We start from the raw sequence: 26371 nt of genomic DNA on the forward strand, positions 1-26371 counted from the left end.
AGAAGAAGAGAAGAAAGAAAAGAAAGAAAGAAAAGAAAGAAAAAAGAAAGAAAGAAAGAAAATTGTGCCTGTTCTGGAGTGACATTATGAAGTACATAGGGTGAGATGGTTGGAATAAGCATATTTTATTTTATGTTATTTTAATGATGCAGTAGGGGTTTTTCTTTTTTTTTTTTTTTTTGCTTTTTAGTATATGTGTTTTAGTAAGTAGCCTTCTGGGTGTGCCATTGTCTATTTCACCTTACATTTCCACATCTGATTTGGAGCCCCTGGCATTAGACTAGTCCATATCATCTGTCAGCATGCTGTTAAAACTCTCTCTTTGAATACAACTTCAAGAGACTGACAGATATCAAAGACAGATATCAGTTCTGCTTGTAAATCACTCATCCATGTCAAACAAAAGAGGTCTGGAGATGTGTAGTTAGATTAAAAAAAGAGTGAATATTGAGGAATTAATTTGAATAAGACACTGTTAGGATGCGATAATATAAACAAACTGCCAAACACAAATACCAGTTAATATTATGTAATAAACACTTGTACTGTAAAAACACCAACCAAACAGTCTTTTTTCACAACTGTAAGTTGTGCTTATCAAAAGAAATTGCTGTCATTTCGTCTGGCCTTCCATCCGTACCTTCCACATCCTAAGACTTAAGAATCATAAAACTCTCAAAATTGAAATTTTATGCATTAATACTGGGAGGTCAAAGATCTGCCTGACCAAAAAAAAAAAAAAAAAATTGTGTTTTTCTGACATTTATAAATGCCTTTTTTGCTGAATTTCAGGTATTGAGTAGGAAATGTACAGAAGCCCTGAAATGCTCACATCGCCCGCTAGATGGTGACCTAAGCTGCTCAAATGTGCTGCAGGTCTCAGCTGTTTACTCATTTTAAGAGGTTAACTTTTGGTGAAAATAAGATGGGCCGACAGTCAAAACTCAAGTTACAGCTGTGTCCCTTGCCTTCGTGGGCAACTTATGTGTACTTTTAATATATAAATAATAAATTAAATGCTAGTCACAAGAAACAGTTTGTCTTAGCAGGACTTGGTGTCTGAATTCTTATAATTCAGATTTTGTTTTTAAATAATACAGGGCAGCATGGTGACTTAGTGGTTAGCACCGTTGCCTGATAGCAAAAAAGGTCTCAGGTTCACTTCTGGCCTGGTCCTTTCTGTGTAGAGTTGGCATGTTCTTCCCATGCTTGCGTGTGCTCCCTCTGGGTGCTTCAGCTTCCTCCTACTTCCAAAGACATGCAGGTTAGGTGAAATGATGATTCTAAATTGAAGGAAGATGTGAGTGAATGCCTTTGTTGGTCAATGGCCCTACCCCTTCCCCGCACATGACCTTAAATGGAATAAGGTGCCTCTCCCTGAAAACAGTGGAACATCCAGTCTGTCGCTGACACTCACTTGAAGCCCGTTTCGTTGTATTCTCATCCAGAAGCGCTATGGGTGCTCTGTGTCCCACTCTCTCCCTCTCAAAACAGCAAACAAACATCCAGGCAGCAGAAAAGAGCCATCTGAACTCACCCCAAAAAAGTCTGAACACGCATAAAACTTAACAATGAACTTTGTGGACATCATCTAACAAGAAACTAATTTTGGTGGATGGAAAAATAACTTTTGACGGACAAAATCGACCACAAACAGAGTAGCTCCTTCGCTGTGTGACTGTGGCAAATCTTGCCACATTGCTACACAGCACTTCCCGTTTCTTCCATGAGTCTTTCACAGTAAGAGCACTGGAGAAACAGATGACAGATTTAGGTGGGCATTTATTACTTTAATTAATAAATATGATTTAATTTTGGGTGGGTACTTAATCATCTTTCTTTAAAAGGGGGGAGGGCTGATGCTCAGCCCTTGGCCATCAGATCATCACGAATATGGTATTTGCACAGGCAAAGTAGCAGCATTATGGCACATGACATCTTGCTCATATATCAATCACTAACTACAGCAAATTGTTACCCACAGCTAATCACAGATATTTATTTAGTGTTTTTTGTTTGTTTGTTTGTTTTGTTTGTCATGTACCTTTGCACTTACACAGTTGCAGTTTTCCCATAGCCTTAGTCATGCAACAAGCAAAGACTAGTTTCTTTGTGTTTTTTTATTGTACAATACAGAAGTAAGACAAACACAACCCCAACATGCACACTAGGGATGCAACTTCTTAATGTTTTTCCTGAAAAACAATTTCCTGAATTATATTTAGATGAGCTTTTATAATCATTTTTGAGCTATCTTTAAAAGGGTTCACACCATCAACCCATGTTTATACTCTTACGCCAAATGCAAACCCATATGAATATAGACAAGTTTGCATAAAACTCTTGGCTTTCAATAAACTCTTAGCATTTGTAAGAATTCATTGGCAATTAGATTGAATCACTGAGTCATCATGCTTTTTCCCTTTTTTGTTTATTATTCAACCATGCGTTCTAGTTGTTGGAAAATCCATCCAAATGCAACCTAGGATAAAAAAAAGTTAGTCATGGGTGAACTTTTTCAATCAAAAAACAAATATATTGATTTTCATTGTTTTATAGAAAAGCTCATCGGAATATGATACAGCGATATAGGGTTGCAAAATAGTTGTATCCCTAATGCACAATTTCCAAATTCTCCCACTGACTTCTTTGTGAGATCCTCCTCCACCCTCAGTTCTCAAACATTTCTGCCTACCTCTCTGTCACTTTTCACATCAGCCAGTCACACCATCTCCTGCTCTGTTTGCAGACGGTAGAGATGAGAGAGATGGGGCAGGATGGTTACTCGGATACTGAGCACTTTCCTCCAATGGAAGGCCACGGCAGGGCTGCTTCCATGCCACGCCTACCAGGCGACAACCAAGTGAGCAGCATTCCCCACCTCTCCACTCTCTGTTTCACTTCTCATTTCCTCATTTTTGTTCTTCCTCATCGCCTTTCAATGCCTGGATGAAATGAACATGCATTAAGACACATTTTGAAGAAAACTCGTGATTGCTGAATTTAATTTGATTTGATGTTTGAATATAAAAGGACCTTATGACATTCATAGTGTTCGTTTGAGGTGAATTAAAGGGGTCATACTGTATACCTATTCAACACACTGATACCCAGAAACAAATGTCTTTCAAAAGATATTAAAGCTAATGAGATCCATCCTTAAACTGCCAAATATTTATGTGCTGTCACTTTAAATGAAAATGAACTGCTGCCAGCCTACACTGAAAAAAGAGAAACATCAGTGCACTTCATTCAAAGCACGTATTTACATTGGTCTAATGGAAAATTGTGGTTTCCAGTTTAAATCTGCTGGAATCACTTTACCAAATCAGAAATATACATTATGAAAAACTAAAAAAAAAAAATTAGCTGTAACAAATTACATCATTTTTTTAAGTTGATCCAATGTATCATTTTTTTCAGTGTATACATAGGGAGGGACAGCATCTGTGATGTCACAACTGAACAACCTGTCTGTCTCTCTGTGTGTTGCACAAAGCCCACATGGCACTTCCATGATATACGCCACATAAATCTAAAGGCAGCAGTTCTTCATGTCCAAATTTTAATTATAGCAAGGTTATTTTCCACATGCTCTTTTAGGATGTTGAATTTGAAACTTCTAATAATAATTTGGACTTCTTACAGTCCAAATTATTGAAATTAATTGATTTGGTGGATTTCTGCACAGCTCAACTGCTATACAAAGCGTACATAAAAACTGATTTTACACAGTGTGACCCCTTTAAATGTCACTGCCTCCTTCTGATGTACTCATCCATTTTATGTCTTTACATCTCCCGCTGAGTCGTCCAGATGCCATATGCTCACAAAACATGTTTTTCATGCATGGAAGTAAAAGATCAAAGGCTTATTTATTTGTTTATTTATTTTTTGTTTGTTTGTTTTATTATAACCAGTCCAAGGCACATGTGTGCAATAATCATGCTGTTTATTCAGCATCTTGATATACCATACCAGCCAGGTGGATGGATTGTCTTTCACTAACACAGATTTCAACAAATTTGTAACTACATTTTGAGAAGAATAAAAAGGCATGCTTGTGGTGGTCGTGTGTGCTAAAGCAATGATGACAGATTGTAGGAAAAGCGCTTCATTCTGTATTTTCAACTGTGCATTAGTTGTTTTTAGCACGCAGAAGTGCCAGTTATGTGCACGACTGAATATTAACCTTTTGTTAGATCTTTCACTTCAACTCATGAAAAATAACCCTTACCAAAAAGTAGTATATGCAAGTATGTTTGAAGTATACTTCTAGTTTACTTTTTATATACTTATCAGTACTATTTTTTGGCAAGGGAAGAGCACAAACAATAGCATTGCATTTGCACACAGACACACCTTAACGAATTCTCCATGCAAGCATTCATCATTGGCACTACTTTTATCAAGCATTATGTCTTTATTGTCTCCGCCACTGTTTTCAGTGATGTTTGCCTGTTTTTCATTTTGTTTTGTTTTTGTCTGTTTTGAACAGGTTTCAATAAAAAATTTTGTGAGCTTGTAGATAATGTTCCAGAAAATCACCGGTTCAGTTTTGTAGGTGATCCAGAATACATCCTGGAGCTGAGATCCACAAGAATGCTTGGCATATAACAACATTAAACTCGAAATCTTGGGACAGCTTGTTGAGGAAATGTGTTGAGCAGATGGATAATGTCCTAGAAAATGTAAAATTTTAATTTTGAATTTGATCTAGAACATATTTTCTGGAATATATGTTGCCTTGGCGGAGGTGTGCACTCTCTGAGTGCCTTCTTGTTTTTGTAATGTTGTCTTTTGGTTTTTTCCAAACAAAGCTTTTAATGATGCCCAACTATTTTTGTTTGTTTCTGTTATTTTTTACGTACTTGTTTGGGTCTTGCTGCTATGAACACACTATGCATGCGATAATGTTGTCCATGTTTATATCTTTGTATATGGACATACAGTAAGAAAAAATAAGTATTTGAACACCCTGCGATTTTGCAAGTTCTCCCACTTAGAAATCATGGAGGGGTCTGAAATTTTCATCTTAGGTGCATGTCCACTGTGAGAGGCATAATCTAAAAAAAAAAATTCCGGAAATCACAATGTATGATTTTTTAATAATTTATTTGTATGTTACTGCTGCAAATAAGTATTTGAACACCTACCAATCAGCAAGAATTCTGGCTCACACAGACCTGTTAATTTTTCTTTAAGAAGCGCGCTTATTCTGCACTCTTTACCTGTATTAATTGCACCTGTTTGAACTTGCTACCTGTATAAAAGACACCTGTTCACACACTCAATCAATCACACTCCAATCTGTCCACCATTGCCAAGACCAGAGAGCTGTCTAAGAACACCAGGGACAAAACTGTAGACCTGCACAAGGCTGGGACGGACTATAGGACAACAGGCAAGCAGCTTGGTAGAAGACAACAACTGTTATGATTATTTATTAGAAAGTGGAAGAAACACAAGATGACTGTCAATCTCCATCGGTCTGGGATTCCATGCAAGATCTCACGTTGTGGGGTAAGGATGATTCTGAGAAAGCTCAGAACTACACAAGAAGACCTGGTCAATGACCTGAAGAGAGCTGGGATCACAGTCACAAAGATTACATTAGTAACGCATGATGCTGGCATGGTTTAAAATCCTGCAGGGCAGCAAGGTCCCCCTGCTCAAGCCAGCACATGTCCAGGCCCGTTTGAAGTTCATCAGTGACCATCTGGATGATCCAGAGGAGGCATGGGAGAAGGTCATGGGGTCAGATGAGACCATAAGAGAGCTTTTTGAAATCAACTCCACTTACCATGTTTAGAGAATGAGAACAACCCCAAGAAAACCATCCCAACCGTGAAGCATGGGGGTGGAAACATCATACTCTGGGGATGGATGGGGTCATGTATTGCGAGATTTTGGCAAACAACCTCCTTCCCTCAGTAAGAGCATTGAAGATGGGTCATGACTGGGTCTTCCAGCATGACAATGACCCCAAACACACAGCCAAGGCAACTAAGGAGGGGCTCCGTAAGAAGCATTTCAAGGTCCTGGAGCGGCCTGGCCAGTCTCCAGACCTGAACTCAATAGAAAATCTTTGGAGGGAGCTGAAACTCCAAACCTGAAAGATTTGGAGAAGATCTGTATGGAGGGGTGGACCAAAATCCCTGCTGCATTGTGTGAAAACCTGGTAAAAAAAAAAACTAGAGGAAACGTTTGACCTCTGTAATTGCAAACAAAGGCTACTGTACCAAATATTAACATTGATTTTCACAGGTGTTCAAATACTTATTACATACAAATAAATGATTAAAAAAATCATAAATTGTGATTTACGGAATTTTTTTAGATTATGTCTCTCACAGTGGACATGTACCTAAGATGAAAATTTCAGACTCCTCCATAATTTCTAAGTGGGAGAACTTGCAAAAATGCAGGGTGTTCAAATACTTATTTTCCTCACTGTATTCTTGTGATAAACATGAACATTGACATGGTGAACCCTTTCTTATCCACAGCACAGGTACCCTGTGGGTAGCATATGACCTAATTAGACTTGAGGGTTGTTTGGTTGCTAATTTTTTATAAATTACTGCAACAATCATAACTCATAAATATTTGACAAGAAACTTCATTTTGCATATTAGATAGATAGATAGATAGATAGATAGATAGATAGATAGATAGATAGATAGATAGATAGATAGATAGATAGATAGATAGATAGATAGATAGATAGATAGATAGATAGATAGATAGATAGATAGATAGATAGATAGATAGATAGATAGATAGATAGATAGCATTGAGATGAATGATAACATATGAATTTATACTAATCACACTGTTGATTTTCTTTCAACTATTGCTTCAGAATAATTGATAATAGAGGTTGAATTTTTGCTAAATTTATGTACGACGTTAACACACATATGACAATTGCATAGCTATTTGGGCAAAATCTTTCTATCTTCCATAAATCATGAACACATTGTGTCCAAACTTTATGTTTGCAATGTGTATCTAGTGTTGACTGTGATCTCTCTTTTTTTTTTTTTTTTTTTGCATCTGGGAGGGTATTATTTATTTATAAATATTGCACTGTTACCAGGTCAGGTATGGAAGCATGCACTGGTGCCAGGCATTGCCACATCAACCACTCTACAGAACCACCTTGGGTCCTGGATTGCAAACACTCAGGCAAACTACAACAATATGTGTGTCCATCCTGCACCTTTCAAATGTAGCCATCAATCTGGTGCGTGCCGATGAAATAATGGGTGTCCCCTTGGCCATCGTTGACTTAATGGGGTCCTCATTACTTAGAAAAGTGGGAGCTGGATCATGTCCAGAGAAATTCTCCACATGCCCAAAATGTCAAAGGGAATGTTCCTGTTGTGAAAGTGTCGTGACACGGGACCCACAACAGGGGGCGTTAATGAACGGACAATGGATAAGCCAAAAAAGTAACAATTTAATGTTGTGAATCACACAACGAAGTACAGACAATAAAAATACAGTGACTGTCAATCATACACCAGGTGACGTGTGGGCAGGCTCGATGATATAAGACGCCTGGCGAGTGAAAAGCCGGATCCACACAGCTTCCACCGCCAGCGGAGCTGAAGAACACCGGAGCCGCCAAGCCCTGCGCCCCAGGTGGCCGCTGTCTTCAGCAGTCAGACCCGGTACTGCTGGCAGAGAACAGAGACAGTCCAGATGAGTGTGAGGTCGCACACTCAGTAATCCCACAGTCCTGTATTCAGAAAAGGAGGGAGAAACCTCCACCTCCAATCACACACTCGTGCAGCTCCTGTCAAACCACTTATCTGGTTGGAGTGTGTAGCGAAGCCGTCGCTGATCACACCAAACGCCAATCCCACAGATAAGGCAAACACCACAGGATAACGGCTGCAAAAGAAGTTCAGACTATTACACAATGTTTTTGTTCAGCAGAGAAAATTACCTGATTGGTAGTTGATTTCTCGGCGAGGAGGTGGAGTTGCAGTCAGGCCTTTATGGTGATGGTGATGAGATGAATGAGTTGAAGCCGCACTCCAGCAGGGCGCCATCTGGTGGTGGTGGGCCAGCAGTACCTCCTCTTCAGCGGCCCACACAACAGTTCCCTTACAATTCAGGTGATACTCCTCATCTGAGTCTCCTTAAGTACTGCCTCATCTGACACAAAGTCATTCCAGTGGTACCAAGGATCCTCAGAAGAGACAGAATACCAAAGGCATTTAGTTCTGCCCTTAAGTCACTGTTTAGTGTGCAAGTCTCACAGCCATACAGTGAGACAGGAAGTACCAGGAACAAAAAAGACTTGGGCACTTCATTCTCTTGCAAAGGTATTGGCATCATTCAAAGACCTCTTTCTGATGACTTCATGACTCCATAAACTCTTCCCAGGCATCTCTCGATCTCAAAGGCTGAGGCCCCCAGAGACATGACTGTGACTTTAAACACGTACAGGTGCTCTCCTGATGGTCAAGTCCAGGAAGTTATACAAAGCCTGGATTTTAGTGTTGCTCTAGGACAATCACAAACCCAGACACCTCTATATTCATCTTCTCAAATGATGTAATTAGGGTATCTGTGATTCCACAAAGATAACAGCATCATCTGCAAAGTCAAGGTAAGTAAATCTTTCTTCGCCAACAAGGACACCTAAGCTGCTGGGTTCTAAACCCTACCCCATACCCAGTCCATTGAACAGTGTAGAAGCCAGAACATATCCCTGGTGAACACCAGTGTCTGCAGTGGGAAAGTCAGGAAAATCTGTTAGCCTTAGGCACGTTTTCACAATTTTTAAGAATGATCATATCTTAACAATTAACACACAGGTACTACACACTAATATATGACATACTGGGTCAAATTAAATACAACCCGGAATGTCTTGGAGGCACATTAGACTTTTGGTTGTTTTATATTCTTTCACAAAACAGAAGCCTTGGTTTGTTCTACACTATGTGTGTACAAATGTGTAGACACTGTTGTCTAGCCGTAAACTCACTGTTTTGGTTGCATAGACCGAGTTTAAGCCAATTCTGTGTTTGTTTCTGTGAGTGTATTTTCTTTTGTGTGTCTTCAATTTGACAAATTTTTGCCATTGCTGCTGGATCATGTGGGCATTTTCATGTTGACGTTGTCTATAAGATGTTATTTTGGCACCATCCACCCCAAATGTCCGTGGTAAGTGTTTTTCTACCACCTATGCTGCAGTTTCAGTGTCTAATTTGTCACATTTTCTGTCTCACCATCTTTCTCTCCTCTCTTCTTGGGTTGCCTCTCCAACTACACCCTCCTGTTTTTGTCATTTGTACCCCTTCTTGCTCCGTCCATTGTGCATTGATTCATGACTTCCCTCTTTCCTTTGGTTGTGTTCCATATGTGACCCTGCCTTTTGTGTATTTGTGGCTCTGTGTGTGCGTGTGTGTGTGTGTGTGTGTGTTTGTGCGTCTGTGTGTTTGCGTGTGTGTGTGTCTTCCTGTGCTCATACAGCAGCGGGGGGAAAGGGAAGCACCGTGGCAGTAACCTCAGTGTATTACTCTGTCTTCCCTGTCTTGTCCTGTCCTTCTCCCTAACAATGCTTCTTACCCATTTGCCATATCTCCAGTAGCTTTCTGGAGGGGAGCACACCAGGGTGCTTCAGAAAATTATTACTATTTTAAGTAGGGGCTTAATGGCATGATCTAATCTGATGGCAGGCCACGCTATTTCTCTCATGCACTTCTTTGAACTGCATTGGTCTCTCCTCAAATCAGTATCTTTGTGCCATGATGTTGTGGCTTCTGTGTCTCAGATTTTCTTTCGCTGCTATTGCTTGTGCTTTTTCACTCAGCGTTCTCATGCCTGTGCGCTTGATTATATAAGTGTTGCACATCTATGTACGTTAAACTCTAGAATCCCACTTGCCAGTGGTGGGCACAGTTCAGCTAATCAGCTAACAGCTAGTGAAGCGACCTTTTTTACGAAAGGATTAGCTTTACAGCTAACTTTGAAAACCATTAGCAGTCCAAATGAGCTTCCACTAAATTTAGTTCTGCTAACTTTTACACAGCTAACTTTTTCTGAATAAAGTTTATTATTCAGAAATGTTTGTGAACCCTAAAATCATACATGTTTATTCCTGTTGGGGCTTATGCACTAATCCAATAAGTAAAACTGGTACATCGTGCACAGGCAACAGGCATCACCTTAAGAAGTACTATGACTGTTAAACGGAAACTACAGTTTAGTTTTATTTGTTCATTTAATTATAACATGTTGATTATTGTCTGAAATTTGGCTTGCTAAATATTTTTGGCATGCCAAATATTACATTTTCAGCTGTTCACGTCTGTTTTTAAGGGTTTTAGGGCCAAAATAACCTAACCCAAGTCATATAATACAGCATATTTTAGCAGTTTATTGGTTTAGCATTATGTACTTTTCAGTTTGTGGATTTGCCATTATCAAAGCTAACGTTAAGATTAACTGTGCCCCCCACTACAACCTGCCCACATGCATGTTGGAAGTCCGGAAAATGCGTCCAAGCAGGCACATGTATGTATGCATTTGTTTGTCAGCGGAAGCAACAAAAAGATTTATGTGTGTGAATGGATACATGCTCAGAATTCTCAATGCTGCTCCTTTGAGGCTGGATAATCTGCTAGTTCATGACTTTCTGCCGATCATTCAGTGCCAAATCAAAAAACTGACCAACTCAGCCGCCAAAAGGATGTAGCACTGGAAAAGCATGATATTGTTTTAGCCACAGGTACCTTCAGCACAATGTCTGTTCTGCTGTCACACCTTAAAGCATGGGGACTAGAACTCATCACCACATGAGCAGCACCACAACCTCTATGGCTGACTGGTAACATAAAAGCACGCAAAGCCAGAACAGCTTACAAGAGGAATTTTTGTGCCATGTTCAGAATATTTTAGGGTGCCGTGGATGAAGGAGTGTTGTACTGATCCTTATTCTATTCTTCTTTTAAAATGTAACTTTACATGAGGTATGGATGGTATGGTCATAGCCATCATCATCATCATCTCTGTTATTTTTTTTTTTTTTCTTGTTTTAAAATATCTTCTTTTGTATCATGGGTCTGAACTTTCTGTGGGTTTAACCATTTGGGGGGGTTAACATCCCCACACATTTTAATTCAATAGGAATTACAAAATAGTCTTAAAACTATGTAATCCAGTCAATTCCTGGTTTGCATAGTGCCCAAGCATAGTCCAAAGTAAAACTAGATAGACATGGCTTGTACATACATATGAGAGTTTGAGTATTTCATTAGGGTAACTTTAAAGTCTCTTGGAAATCACTCAAATGGAGGTTGGACAGTATGTCTGTCTCACCCACCAGTTATTTTGTTGCTAAATATTTTAGTCTGGTTAAATACGAGGTCTGTTAGAAAAGTATCGGAACTTTTTATTTTTTGCAAAACCCTGATGGATTTGAATCACGTGTGCTTGCATGAGCCAACCTTGAACCTTCGTGCGAATGCGTGAACTTTTTCACGCCTATCGATTGCATCATTTTCTGGTAAGCAGCCTTTGTGTGAGGACATGTGGAGTGCACTCGGCGGATTGTCATTTCAAGGAAAAAGACGGAACGACTGGAGCAGCGCCGCATCAAATTTTGCCAGAAACTGGGCGACAGCCAGGTGGAAACCATTCGGATGATTCAGACGGCTTTCTGTGACTTTTCAGTCGTGTGACTATCTGAGAAATTGTGGAAGAGGTGGGCATGTCACAGCATGTCCTGTGAGACTTCAACACGGAGGCGCTTTTGCTCCGCCATCAGCAGCAGCATGAATTTCACCGCCACTCTTTCATGGACAAATCTTCTGTCACAGTGGAATGTGCCAAAAAAGTGCTGATGTCCACCTCTTCCGCAATTTCTCAGATAGCCACATGACGGTCCCACATCACCACAGCGTTCACTTTGGAAATGATCTGGTCATTTCTGCATGTTGATGGCCGACCGGAGCGTGGCTCGCTCTCCACTGTTGTGCGGACGTCTTTAAACCGGTTGTACCGCTCCTTAATCTATGGGATGCCCAAAGTATCGTCACCGAAAGCCGTCTGAATCTTCCGAATAGTTTCCATCTGGCTGTCGCCCAGTTTCTGGCAAAATTTGATGCGGTGCTGCTCCAGTCGTCTGTCTTTTTCCTTGAAATGAAAATCCGCCGAGCGCACTACACATGTCCTCACACAAAGGCTGCTTACCAGAAAATGATGTAATCGATAGGCGTGAAAAAGTTCATGCATGCGCACGAAGGTTCAAGGTTTGCTCATGCAAGCACACGTGATTCAAATCCATCAGGTTTTTGCAAAAAATAAAAAGGTCCGATACTTTTCTAACAGACCTCGTATCACTTAGGATATCACTGAGGCAAAGTACGTTTACTTTAAATTGCAGTTGTGATTATTTTGTACGGTGGCCAAGAGGGGGCATAACACTTCCAAATTCAGACAGCAGTAACAAATGCAAAAAAAAGAACAAAAAAGTAAAATAAATAGATAAAACTAATAAAAAAAAAACTTTCATCAAATCAGCAACAGATAACTGCATCAAAAACATCTCAATTTGAGAGGAAGACTTGCAAACATAGTAAACACAAACTAACATAAGGGCCCCTTCACACATAACACAACTGAAGCTGACTAGCCGACGAAGGTGGAATCATATGCCACTCGTGAAAAATCGAAGCTGCCTCGAACGCCTCGTACAGTAGTCACCATAACCATTCGTGCACAGCACGTGCACTCTACATTCGTCTGCCACTCACGGTGGAAACCTATTCGAATGGCGTGCAAGATGAGGTCGCATGCTATCTGATCGTGTTCGCAGCATTGGCACGGCGTGTCGAACGCAGGTTGGACATATCGTGCCACAGCCAAGGAGCTGAATGAAATCATCAGCCATGTCACACCATGGCTGAATGGTGCGATCGAGGCAGTCTTCACACCTTTTTTTTCTGTGAGCTGAGTTGGTCAACAGATGGGGGCGTGTCTGCTCCAGCCGCTGCCATTGAGATCTGTGGACTCACAAGTCACAGCTGGAGAACATGTACCGTGCCATGAAGGATATGACCTGACATCATTCCACCGTGAGTTGCGTGCATGGGCATGCTGTCCTCACGTAGAAATAAATTAAAACACATATCGCCTTTGCAACGGGCAGGAGCGACCGTGTCAGCGTGCACATCGTCAAGCTGTCCCATGTGAAAACAACCGTCTGATCATGTGTACATTCACATTCAGCTGGTGATCTGAATGGCATGTCCACCACGTCAACTATGGTCCACATGACACGGTGTCCTTCGACGCGCCGCTCGCTGGACATGCGTGGCTGGCTGGACATGCGGCACCAGCAGATGTGGACATGAAAAGAGCGCATGGCTTCATTCATGTCAGTTCATGACTTTACGTCTATGACCATAGGTTATCTACAGAGGAACAGAAGAATCATACTTGTATTGTCTGCTCATTAAGAGGGATTAAATGTTAGAAATTGCTGTGTTTTTGTTTTTGTTTTTTTGTTTTTTTTGGTGTGTGTTTTTTTTGTTTGTTTGTTTGTTTGTTTGTTTGCACAAAACCATCACCACAGTGTCATTCATGCCTGTCCGACCGTGTGTCACCCCGACAGCAGGTAGAATATTTTGCAGTTCCCCCTTTCAGGCGGGGGCTTTCTGCCATTTTTTGGCTGGTTCCTGCTTCTTTCGCCCAACTTTGTGTTATGTGTGAAGGGGCCATAACTTACAGCACATGCAACAATTAGATATCATATTATGTCTGCTGAAAATTCAGACAAGGCATGCATAAAGCATAGACGTATTGAAAATATCCACAACACAAAGAGTAATTCACAAAACAACAGAACTACTATCACCAGGAAAGCAGGTTCTGCCTGGAGGACTTTTACTGATGGCCACTGAATGCATCACTAGCTGTTACACATATCCTCAATTTACTGATGACTTTGATGATTTGTGCTTCATTATTTTATTCATGATGCAGTGAACAGTCAGTCAGTAAAAGACCCCCTGTTTGTTTTTATTAGTACTTCCACTGAGTTGTGAGCTGGTACTTTGCTTGTGGATATTTGCAGTGTTTCCACATTTTGACGCAAGTCAATTCAAACTTTATTTATAGATCACATTTAAAACAACCTGGGTTGACCAAAGTGCTATACACATTAAAAGCAAGATAATCAACGAAATGCAGCAATTACAAAAAATAAATAATCACTTTTGTGCGCGACGTCTGGATTTGCAGCTGACATGCTATCAGTTCAAACTGGTAGGTATGCTATAGGCATTGTTGCGACATTTACTTTGAAAAGTTACTTTTTTAGTTACTATTTAGTTACTTTATACAGTTGCCGATGGGCAGGCATGCACGAGCCCAGTGCAAGAGTTTGTGCACGTGCCGGTGTCTTTCGGGAAGGAACACACAGTGCCAGCTGCGGCATATTGCACCACTTATGTTGAATATAAAAAAAAAATAATGAAACCAGCTGGTACCTGTGGGACCCCATTTGCCATTTATGTGAAAAAAAAAAGAAAAAAAAATGAAAAGAAAAAAACCATATAGCTCACTGGACGCAAACTCACGCTGTCCAAAAGCTCAGAGACTTTACGACTGAACTACAGAGCTGTTCTTTGAAAGCTGTGGAAATCTGTCTCATATCAGGAAGGACATGGAAGTATTACAAAAAATGTAAAAATCACACACCATATAAAAACCCTGCATTTATCAAGCGAGCAATATAAATATGATCCGTCTGTTCCTCTGTAAATGACCCATGGTCACAGACATACAGTCATGAAATCACATGAATGAGAAGCAGTTTGTTCGTCTCATTCATGTCCACATCTGCTGGGGCGTCTCCAACTGACCTCGAGCACACGCCTTGTGGAAGACGTGCTGCAGGACACCGCATCATGTGGAACAGAGCTCACGTGGGTGATGTGACAGTGGGATTGCCTGCTGCTTGTTCTGATCTGATGGTCCATTTCAACCTGGGAGCAGCCTGTCCATGTGCACTCTGTGCGCACACTCGCTCACTGCAGCATGTCGCCATAGTGAAGTATGTTTTTATTTATGTCCACTTGATAACAGCAAACAGACACACATGCGTCACAGTGGGCATTTCATTGTCCATGTCCATCCAAACGCAATACGTGGTGTCCAGCTGGAATGTCCAGATCCACAGATTTCCACAGCCGCTTCAGTGGGTGGACACACCTCCTGTCATCTCAGCGCACACACCAAAGCCACACTCGTGTGGGACTTAGACAAATTTCTCTGTCATTGTCTGCAGTCTGTGCAGTGTGACTGGCCACACATTTTCTAAGTGCCATGCGAGCGAGCGGTGTTCGATGTTCATGTGTGTCACCTGGAATTTGGCCGACACCTGCCATGAGAGGGTGTGATGGGTTTGTACAGCGCACACTTTGTCTTTCAGGTGCTTGTGTGCGCAAATAGTTGTAGCAACTGGTGTATGAGGCGTTGGGGGCAGGGACGACATTACACGGTTTGCACATGATTCCTGCGTCATGCGCATTAAGTGTGCACTTCGTCCAAACTTCGCACTATGTGTGAAGGGGCCCTTACATTCAGCAGCTGCCGACAAGTTGTTTGCAGCTGCTAATGAGTAACTGTAAAAAGTAACTTTTCAAAGTAACTGTGGCAACACTGGCTATAGGCTGTATTTGTTTGTGTTCTCTGTGTTTGCAACATTTTCTGAAACAAATATAGTCTTGCAAGACATTTTTTATGTAGCTGCCTGTTGTCAACTTGATGTTTTTTTTTTGTATTTTGTCAGTATTTTCTGTTTTACTAGGCTTATTTTGACGTGGGAAGTGTTGTGTGGTCTCTCACCGACTGTAACTTTGTGACATCCATCTTATTAGTTTATTTTATTTTATTTCATTACCAGGAGCATAGTGGCACCTTTACTATAGCTCACAGCAAAAAAAATAAAGAAAAAAAATGTATCTTCCAGTCACTGTAAATGATATTAATTGCTAGTTGGGTGTTATAGTTATCTAGAATCATAAACAGAATCATGAATCATTCTAAGGTGAATAAAAGAAATGTTCCAATTTCAGTAATTGTTTTGTGTTCCCGACCCGTACTAGTTGTTATTTATAGTTTTTAGATTAGATTAGATTAGGTAGAACTTTATTGTTCCTTTGTAAAGAGAAATTGAGGAATCTATGTCTGTGATGTAATACAATGGCAATATTCCTGCTAATTTAGAAGTATTTGATTATGGATTGAGTGTGGAGTGGGGGTCGCTGGCATACAGTACAAGTACAGGCTGCACTCACTCACTCACTCACACACACACACACACACACACACACACACGCACAAACAACGCTAAGTTGACAACCAGTCAAAACACCCACATCTTTCTCTGTGTCTCTCTCAGACCATCAATGACAGTAGTCCCATGAAACGCTCGGCCTCCTCACTTGGTCACAGTAGGTCTGGGTGTGGCCACAGGGAGAAAGGACGAGCGGATGATTACACAATGGAGCGTGTAATACCTGAAGAGGGAAGAACTTCGAGACACGGACACCGCCGAAAAGACCGGAGTCATCGAACCTCCGAGAGGTCCCTGTGCCGCTACACTGATGCTGACACAGGTTGGATAGAGCCCCTATTGTACAAACAAACACACAAATCTAAAAACAACATGACAGAATGTTATTGTGATCAATTGTGAATATTGTAGTCATCAAAAGTTACAGGTTCTACAGTATCATTGCTGACAGTAACCAAAATAAAATGTATAATCTAAAATTAACATTTATAACATTACATGTTGTTACATTATGTATTTGTCAGTATATTTGGAAATATACATTAAATAGTGCAAGTTCAAAGAATACAATGTCATACATATGGCATGCAATGAAGTCTTGGCCCAGCGAATCCCAAAAGGGCAGTGATGTCAATATGTCAGTCAAGGATGGCATACCAAGTTGACATATACCAAGTTCATATACCTGCATTAATTTTTCTGTGAAGGCTCTCCGTTGTCCAGGTGGTTTCCATAGTAAAGAAGCTTGAATCATTGACTGGGTTGCTTGACGCGAGGACGTTTCGCTTCTAATCGCAGAAGCTTCCTCAGCTAAATTCTTGCTCTGGTAGTCTGACTTCTGTCTTTTTAGCTGAGGAAGCTTCTGCGATTAGAAGTGAAACGTCCTTGCATCAAGCAACCCAGTCCAGTCGAAGATTCAAGCTTCTCTACTACCTGCATTAATTGTAAATGTCCACAAGGTGGAGATATTGGTAAATTTAAAAAACCTTGAGTATAGGGTGCTGTGGGGAAGTGCCAACAATGACCAACCTGTTGCTGATACTAGTAGACAGCACAGTGATTCCCATAGTGTGAGTTTTGGCTACTTGGTAGATCGCAAAGGTAATGAGGGGGTCCAAGAGAAGCCATTCAAAAATAAATAAATAAATAAATTGATTTTCAATTTTGTAAAAAAAAAAAAAAAATGTGTTCTGCTTTCCCCATCCATTACAGCAGCCTCTTTTTTTTTTTTTTTTTTTTTTTGTTTCAAAGGAGTTCTTCCTTTAGTCTGTTCTTCAAGAAATGAAATGCTGTGTACTTCGATTAAGGTCTACTGATTTTTCTTGGACTGCCTCCAACCTTCCACTTCTACCTCCTGATGAAGTCCTTTGTTCAGTTGGCTGTGTGCTTTGGATCTTTGTTTTTCTGCATGAAGTTCCTCCTAATTGCTTTGGATGCATTCAAGCCCAAACCATGACACTACTGTACCTCCACCAGATGAGCTTGTATATTCTTGATCATGAGCGGATCATTTCTTCCCTGGCCCTTTCCCTTTGGTTGAGGTTAAACCTGGTCTCATCAGGTCATAAATCCATCCATCCATTTTCTTCCGCTTTATCCAGAGTCGGGTCGCGGGGGCAGCAGCTCAAGCAAAGCCGCCCAGACCTCCCAATCCACACACACCTCCCCCAGCTCCTCCGGGGGAACCCCCAGGCATTCCCAAGTCAGCCGAGAGATGTAGTCCCTCCAGCGTGTCCTGGGTCTTCCCCAGGACCTCCTCCCAATGGGATGTGCCCGGAACACCTCTCCAGCGAGGCGTCCAGGGGTCATCTGGAAAAGATGCCCGAGCCACCTCAACTGACTCCTTTCGATGTGGAGGAGCAGCGGCTCGACTCCAAGCTCCTAGCGCCCAGCCACCCTGCGGAGGAAACTCATCTCAGCCGCTTGTACTCGCGATCTCGTTCTTTCAGTCATGAGCCAAATCTCATGACCATAGGTGAGGATCGGAATGTAGATCAATCGGTAAATCGAGAGCTTTGCCCCCCTACTCAGCTCTCTCTTCACCACGACGGTCCGATACAGCGACCGCATCACTGTAGATGCTGCACCGATCCATCTATCGATCTCATGCTCCATCCGTTCCTCACTTGTGAACAAGACCCCGAGATACTTAAACTCCTCCACTTGAGGCAAGGACACTCCACCAACCTGAAGAGGGCAAAGCACCTTTTTCCGGTCGAGAACCATGGCGTCGGATTTGGAGGTGCTGATTTTCATTTTTTGGAGGTGCTGATTTTCTTTCGGGCTAAGCCCGGCCGAGCTCAGCCCGAAAGAGCGACGTGGGCCCGCCCTCCTGTGGGTTCACCACCTGCAGAGGGGGCCATGGGGGTCAGGTGCAGAGAGGATTGGGTGGCGGTCGAGGGCGGGTGGCCCAGCAGCCCGGTCCATGCTCACAGCCCCTGGCTGTTGGGACGAGGTCATAAATCCGTGTTATAGAAATGTTACTGCTTACTGCATCTTGTGGTATGGCCAATATATTTCTATTATCAAAGTCTTCTTGAAACAATGGATTGTGGAAATGTTAACCCTGCCCTGTGAAGGCCATTAGTGAGTCACTATTGATTTTGGGGTTTTGTTAGGGCTCCTTCACACATAGTGCGAAATTGGTCAAATTGCACATGAAGTACGCATGAAGCACGCATGAAGCAGGAATCATATGCAAAACGTGTAAAATCATAGCTCCTTCCAACACCTCGTGCACCTGTTGCTATAACTATTTGCGCACACCAGCAGCTGAAAAACAGAGTGTGTACAAGGATATAAAGTGAAATTAACTGACTTTGGTATTTCTGTGGTTTCACATGAGATTGTGTGTTAGCTTGCTGAATATGTGTGTGTAATAAGACCCCTTTAAGTACATTAAAAATATGTAGGCATTTTATTGTAATTGAATCAGGTATTATAGCAGATTTGAGTGATTTTTTTTTTTGTCATGTATGCTCAATAATAACTCCAGTAAATTCTACCATCAGGCCTGGGGTCAGACATGAGCACAACCAATCAATCAGGTGACCTCTTAGCCAAGGACAAGGATCGTGACAAAGACCGTGGTCGGTCCAAAGATCGGAAGCACCACCACCACCATCACCACCACCATGGGTCAGTGGAGAAGGAGCGTTATGTAGCAGAGCGAGGAGGCGAGCATGGACACAGGCACTCCCGTGACAGAGAGCATGACCGCGAGCGGGACCGGCGTTGGTCACGATCGCCTAGTGAGGGTCGTGAATGCCTAACACATAGACAGGTGGGCTTCGGAGTGCATGTGCACAGGTATTTTAGTTTGGTGTGAGAGTGCTCTATTACCTTGTGCTAGTGGACAGTGAAAACATCAGTGGTATAGTGTTATTTTGAAAAATGTAACAGAAAGGCTTGTAGTTGAACAGTGTAACTGACACCTTAAAACTGCAAAATTCAATTACATGACAAAGCAGCATCCTGTCAGCGTTACATAGAACAGTATATTATATTGCTGCATGTACTGCAGGTTATATTTGTTTGTGTTCTGTGTTGGCAAGTTTTTTTTCTTTCAATTTGCAAGAATTGTCATGCAGTTACTTGTTGAATTGATGCAGGTGTTTTTTTGTTGTTGTTGTTGTTGTTTCTTTTTTGTATTGTTGGTTTATTTATTTATTTATTTTTATTTGTGAATGCTTCCTGCATTTGTTGGAGTTGTGGCCACTACTGGCCACTAAAAATGATTAGATTAGGATATTTATACAGCTGAAAATTTATGAATCAGATTTTTTGTAGTGTCCTTTGACATTAATATGTATTACAGTGCTGTCACAGTAGAGACTAAGATGTGTGTCATTGGCAATAACACACAGTTGTGCAGAAGATAGCAGAACATTTGAAGCAATGTTTATGTGCATGATCCTCACACACTACTTAGAATTACTATGGATGTAATGTACTGATTCAAACAAATTGCTTGTTAAATGAGGTAATTGCTACTACATCATTGTTTCAAAAACCAAATATGCATGAAAATGTATATTTGAAAACCAAATAGCTGTCCCTGTGTGCCACATCTGTATGTTTTTGGGCAAAAAGTCCTTACTGTTTTTGTCACCCTTTTCTAAAAAGGAAAAAAAAAACAGTGGTTTGGAAACCAAAAGACAGACTTTTTTTAAGAACAAATCAGTATAAATTAGTTTTTGCTGACATATGTAAATTTCTTTAGAGGGCTTAAATTGTTTTTCACATTTAATTATTTGGTTTAAACATGTTGCATATAAAGTATACAACAAGAGTACACCTCTGTGTAATATAAATTAAATGTCCAGTGATGTAAAATTGTATCAACTCTCAGTAACTGCATTGTGTATAAGTTTAAAAAGCACAGTGTTTCTTCTTATGAAAAATAAACAAATATTTGAGGAATATAATATTGATGATATAGGCCTTAAAATAGAAATTCAATGCAACTAAAGTAAAGCCAGTACAAGTATGCGCAGCCTTTAAATTACATGCCTAATTTATTACTTTTACAGAGAGTTTATTTATTTATTTCTAAAGACAAATCAGGGGATGGATACATGAACATTTCCAAAGCACTGAATATCTTTTGGAGTTCATTTTAATCAGTCATTTATACTGTATATATAGAAACAGAATGGTAGCGTATGGAAATTTTGTTTAGAACAGGACCTGTGAGGGAAGCTTCCAAGACACAGAAGACAACTCTGAAGCTTCTGTGGATATGACTTGAGAAAGCAGTGGATGTGACTGGAGAAACCATGCAGAGGGTAACATTTGCTCCTGGCAATCTGCAGCCTAATAGATGGAAACCCCCTGATCCAAAACTGACACCTTTGAGTTTGACTATAAAGTTTGCAGACATCCACATGGACAAAAAAAGCCTTTGGGATTGAAGTTGTATGGTCAGATTAGAGGAAGACGTAGTTGTTTGGCCACAATGAAGTGTGTTTGAAGGAATAAAGGTATTCAACCCCATGAACACCGTTTAAACTGTTAAATGTGGTGGTGGCAGTACTATCATTCTATGAGGCTGTTTTACAACCAGTTTAACAAGCACATAAAGTGGATGGGTTCATGAAGAATGTGCTGTTTTGAGTTATTACCTCCGCCAAGGAGGTTATGTTTTTGGTCACGTCCATTTGTTTGTTGGTTGGTTGGTTGGTTTGTTAGCAGGATTACATACATTTGCTGAAGATCTAAGGGTTTAACCCTCTGGGGCTGACGCCGTCGGATACGACAGCTGAGACCAAGCTTTACTAAATTATAAATAACTTTTTAATGATATGAGATAGAAACATACTTTTTTTTTTCTGCTGAAAAGTTAACTCCGCGGACGTTTGAGCCACCACCCACCATCTTTGTACTCCTCATATAAGCTGTGTGATGACGTGAGCAATGTGAGTGTCCAATCGGAATTGGTTCACCATCACATGGTTTTCCAAAATCCAATCGTAGGGAAGATTCACCTCACATGACACACCAAAGATTGTTTTTAGGAGTTTATCATAGTTTGCTGTGTGTTTTGAATAAATGTGTGTGGAAAATTATTTTCCTCTTTACTTTTCCTTTCTTATTTCTGATTGTAAACCTTTATTACACTTATAAAACACAACTATAGCATATATATTTTGAAAGTACAGGTTGTCCTGAAAAAAAGAGACGGAAAACTTGATTGTGGGATGCAGGGAGAGCTGTTAACAGCAATAAAAATAAAACATTTATGCCAGGCGAGTGACTGTCCAAAAAATACCCTCTGACCCCAGAGGGTTAACCACTGAATCTGAAACATGATGGTAGATGTGTGAAACAACGTGGAATAAGTCTCTTTGCCAAAGGGTATTCCGTGTGATGTCGGTGACCCTATGGCCTTGGCGGAGGTTTGCGCTCTCCGAGTGCTTCTAGTTACTCATTGATTTAAATGAACACAAAGAGATATTTAGTAACTTTGAAATGGTCTTGCAGCCATCCTCTGATTTTTCTTTTAAAATGAGTTGTAAATTGATGGCATAAATGTGTTATATTAAAGTGTATGTACTGTTGTACTGACTTTTCTTTGACTGAGTTTCTACTTCAGGGTCTGTTTCTGATTGTTCATAAAAGGAAATGCTGAACTTGTCAATGTAGGCATAAGGCAATTGAGATGTTATGTAGCTTTGAATCATTTGACATTTCAGTTATATTGCCCAGGGTCATACTCACTAATGCCATAAGTTACGTATATCACAACTCATTTCAGACTCACCATATTTACCCTGTACCATATTTATTGCTCAAGAAATCAACTCTTTGCCCTTCTTTTCTCCTGTCCTTTTGTTTTATTTCCTCTGCGTGATTTGTTGCTTCTCTATGTATGGTGCTATTTCGAATCTCATGTGTTACTTTTTGATACCTTCCATTTCTCTTTTCCACTTCACCTGCATTATGATTGGTGCTTTTATTCTTGTTGCTGTGGATCTGGGTTTTGTCTGTTCTTTCTATGTGAATGCTCTCACTTGCTTTTCTGTCAAACTTGCACACACTGTCATGCTGTCTGTCTCCTGGTCTTTCTGTGCCATCCTCTCTTCTATATGTTCTGTTGTTGAATTTGTTGTTCGTTCTTTTTATTTGCCTTATTTCACTTTTTGTGTAGGGCAGTAGTTCGGTGAGTGGAAGTCCAGTCCCTTCGACCTCGGGGACCAGTACACCCCGCAGAGGCCGCCGACAGTTGCCCCAGACCCCAGCAACACCCCGACCCCATGTTACCTACTCCCCTGTGGTCCGTAAAGCCATACCCACACCACCTGGGGGACCGCAGGGTCGAACCCCTGCCTCAGCCCCCCGTCACTTTTCTCCTGAGCATCCCCAAGGTCAAGGCCCTCATCCACCTGGCATCTCACTGGCCCACCATGGCACACCACGCCAGGGTCATCATCCTCCCTCACGTTGGGGGGATTCAGGTGGAGGCGGAGGCTCCATGGAAGGAGATGGCTGTTTCTACAACCAGGACTACGAGCCTCACCATGAACCTCCTGCCTATGAGCAGAACCCCATGCAGGGCGGCAACCCTCATTCACATGCACTGCCACCTCCTCATCAATCACAACCTCACAACCCTCATCCTCTGCCTCCTCCGCATCCCCACCCCACAAACAACCCCCATCACACAGCCCACTCTCAACCCAGTCGCACCCCACCGAGGACTGCTCACCATGCACCCCCTCCAACCACTGCATTGACTGGGCCCGGACAAGGCCAAGTGCAACCCGCTGCCCAACGTCGCCTTCCCAATGGCTACCGCTCTTCCTCACCATCCACACATCACCATGTACCCCCACATATTGGACCTCACAAGGTCCCCCTTCCAAGTGCGCATCCTCGAGGACCCTGTAAGGGCTTGCATGAACCCTACAGTGAGACGGAGGATGATGACTGGTGCTAGCCTCTGGGGATGGGAGGAGGGTAAGAGGAAAAATGCTAAATGACAGAACAATGGAGAGAACAATAATGGGAAGCCCTATTCTAGAGCACTGACTGCCAAGGGAAACCATGATTCTTTCTTTCTTGTTTCTTCAATTTTTATTTCTCTCCTCCAATGCTTGGCATGCCTCAGAGGTTTCAGGTCCAGCAAAGGCATGGGTGTCAGAGTGAAGGTATGGAACAAAAATGCTGAGGCGAAAGCCTGATTGAAAAGTACACGAAGGGGAGATATCATTATCGGTCTGCTTGCATTTTTGTTGCATTCTTCTCTTGATGCTAAAGGATGAAAATCTGAAGTTGCATTTGCAAAGATGCAAAAGAAGGTGTGATGGACACTAGTCATTTTGTGTCTTAAATTATGCCTCTGGCATTGCGCTACAGCCACTTAAAAGATGTCAAGAGTCGTGACTCAACAAGAAACACTTTACATTCAGAAGAAGAAGAATCACCGTGTGTTGCTACTCAGAACTTCAGTTATGTAGCTGCAAAAAGAATCCAACCCTCCCAGCCACCAGATGAATATTGATGAGTTTTATCATCTGTTTTTAAGTAAGAACAAAATTGAAAATCTGCCTTCCGCCTGTGTGAGGTGTGCAGGGCACGTGGGTGGGAGAGTTGGGGCCGTGTGGTGCGGGGTGACAAGTCTCTAAATCGAACTCTATAGAGGAAAAGGCGGGATGGAGTGGGGATGTCTACCATTGTCCCTTCTCATGAAAACAATTTAACCAACCTCAACTTTTGACCTATGAAAGAAGAAAAACAAAAAAGTGAAGATGGTTGTCAGAAAAAAAACTCTTTTCTGCTGTATTTCTTCTACTCCTGCAGCTGCTTCTCCTTCTTCTTCCTGGTCGTCCTTCTTCAAAACATTGAAGCTTGAATCTTCTGTTGCACCCAACACAGCGTCATTCTGTTAGACTTGCAAAGTTGTGCACCCTGTGAAAACCTGCATGAATGAAACAAAAAAAAAGAATTGTATTAATAGCAACAATGAGAATCTACTGTGTGATGGGGGAATTTTTCATTGGTCTTTTCTGTTGTGCTGTGTAGAGCTTCTCTCTTTTGAGTAAAAATACCTTTCTGTTTCTCTCTGTCTCCTTTCTACAATGCATTGCCTTCCTCTGGATCATCATCACTTCCACTAAAATCAGATGTAACAAGGATAATATAGAGACTGGGTGTATCTAAATGGGATGAAGGGGTTGCTGTTGCTTGCCTGTCTGTATGTTCTGTGCCAAATGCCTGCCACATACTTTTTTGAGGAAGTAATTTTTTGTAACTAAGATGATAATCATAAAAAAAGACATACTGGGAAGCAGGGTAAGAGCATCTGGTAACAATTCATAACTGTGAATACGTTTGGAAATTCATTTACATCTCAAAGTCTTCCAGGGTTTGGGGTTAAAACAAATATTAGAGAGAAAGAGAGCAATAGAAAGGAAAGGAAAAGAGAGAACCTCATCATCTTTGTTTGTAACTGTGATAGTGGATGATAGAGAATCTTATCGATGATGATGATGATCAGCCATGATCATTTGAAGGACTGCCCGTCCTGTGTCTCATGTTCAGTACTTTTTGTTTGTTGTATTTTGGGTGGCTCCTTCTTGACAGGGATGGGAATCAAGTACCGGTTCCACTTGAGAATCCAAATTTTACAATTCATAACAACTATATGCGTCAGATGTTATCAATTCCTTTTAGTAATTAAATGACAGTTCCACGTTCCAAGCACGCATGCGTCATGGAATCAGACATGATGTCGTGATGTCAAACTCTGTGTCTAGTGACAAGAAAAAGGGTTGCATTGATACTGAAAAACACAAGCAATTGATCGCTAATCGATTAGGGAATCTATGAAAAATCAGACCAATAAACGCGATCATTAATGGCACTGATATTGATAAGCTCTTGTCAATTCCCATCCCCACTTCTTGTGCTCTGCTGATCATTTGCAGCTCCAGCCCAGACTTGCACTATGTGAAAAAAAGAGTGCCACCTCCACTTGTGACATTCAGGTGGCGCTATAGGACATACAGTGCAACATGTCCCTCTGGTTTCTGTACTTCTTCATTTTACCAGTGCACTGGGAGAACATTTAAGATTATTCTCTTTCTATTCGAGCACCTTAGTAACAATTTTCACTGGATCATATCTCAATTTAACTATCATTGACTGTGCATCAGTCTTTATCTTAATTGACTTCTGTCTTTCTCTGTGTGCCTCAAGACAACACAAATTCACACCAATGTTTATTCTGTTAACTCCACATTTATTCATTTATTTTTAATTTGATTTTCTAGGGGCATATCACATGCTGACCAGAGAATGCACCTAAAAAGAAAAGAACTGAACAACTGCCTATTAGTGTCTTTCCAAACTCAGTCGAATGTCACAATCAAGTATTTTTTCATGTCACTATACTCAAAATCCAAAAGGCACACACGTTATGTAGCTCTATTTTGTGGTGTTTGTGTGCGAGGCCATGTGAGGTTGTTGTGTGTATGCATACTCATGTTTGTTTCCATATGTTCTTTTCTCAACGATATTTCTTTCAAGTCACAGTAACAACCT

At 41.2% G+C, this 26371-nt stretch overlaps 1 protein-coding gene across 1 annotated transcript in view; it reads left to right on the plus strand.

Annotated features, from left to right (window-relative positions):
- cacna1aa (calcium channel, voltage-dependent, P/Q type, alpha 1A subunit, a) overlaps positions 1-25232 on the plus strand; it is a 327384-nt gene extending 302152 nt beyond the window's left edge. Inside the window, 3 exon segments of the mRNA XM_034189657.1 lie at positions 16433-16649; positions 19339-19610; positions 22977-25232. Coding sequence (XP_034045548.1) covers positions 16433-16649; positions 19339-19610; positions 22977-23765 — 1278 coding nt within the window. The 3' untranslated portion in view covers positions 23766-25232.
- The last annotated feature ends 1139 nt before the right edge of the window (positions 25233-26371 follow it).

Source organism: Thalassophryne amazonica, chromosome 16 (genome assembly GCF_902500255.1).
Source record: "Thalassophryne amazonica chromosome 16, fThaAma1.1, whole genome shotgun sequence".
Lineage (NCBI taxonomy): Eukaryota > Metazoa > Chordata > Actinopteri > Batrachoidiformes > Batrachoididae > Thalassophryne > Thalassophryne amazonica.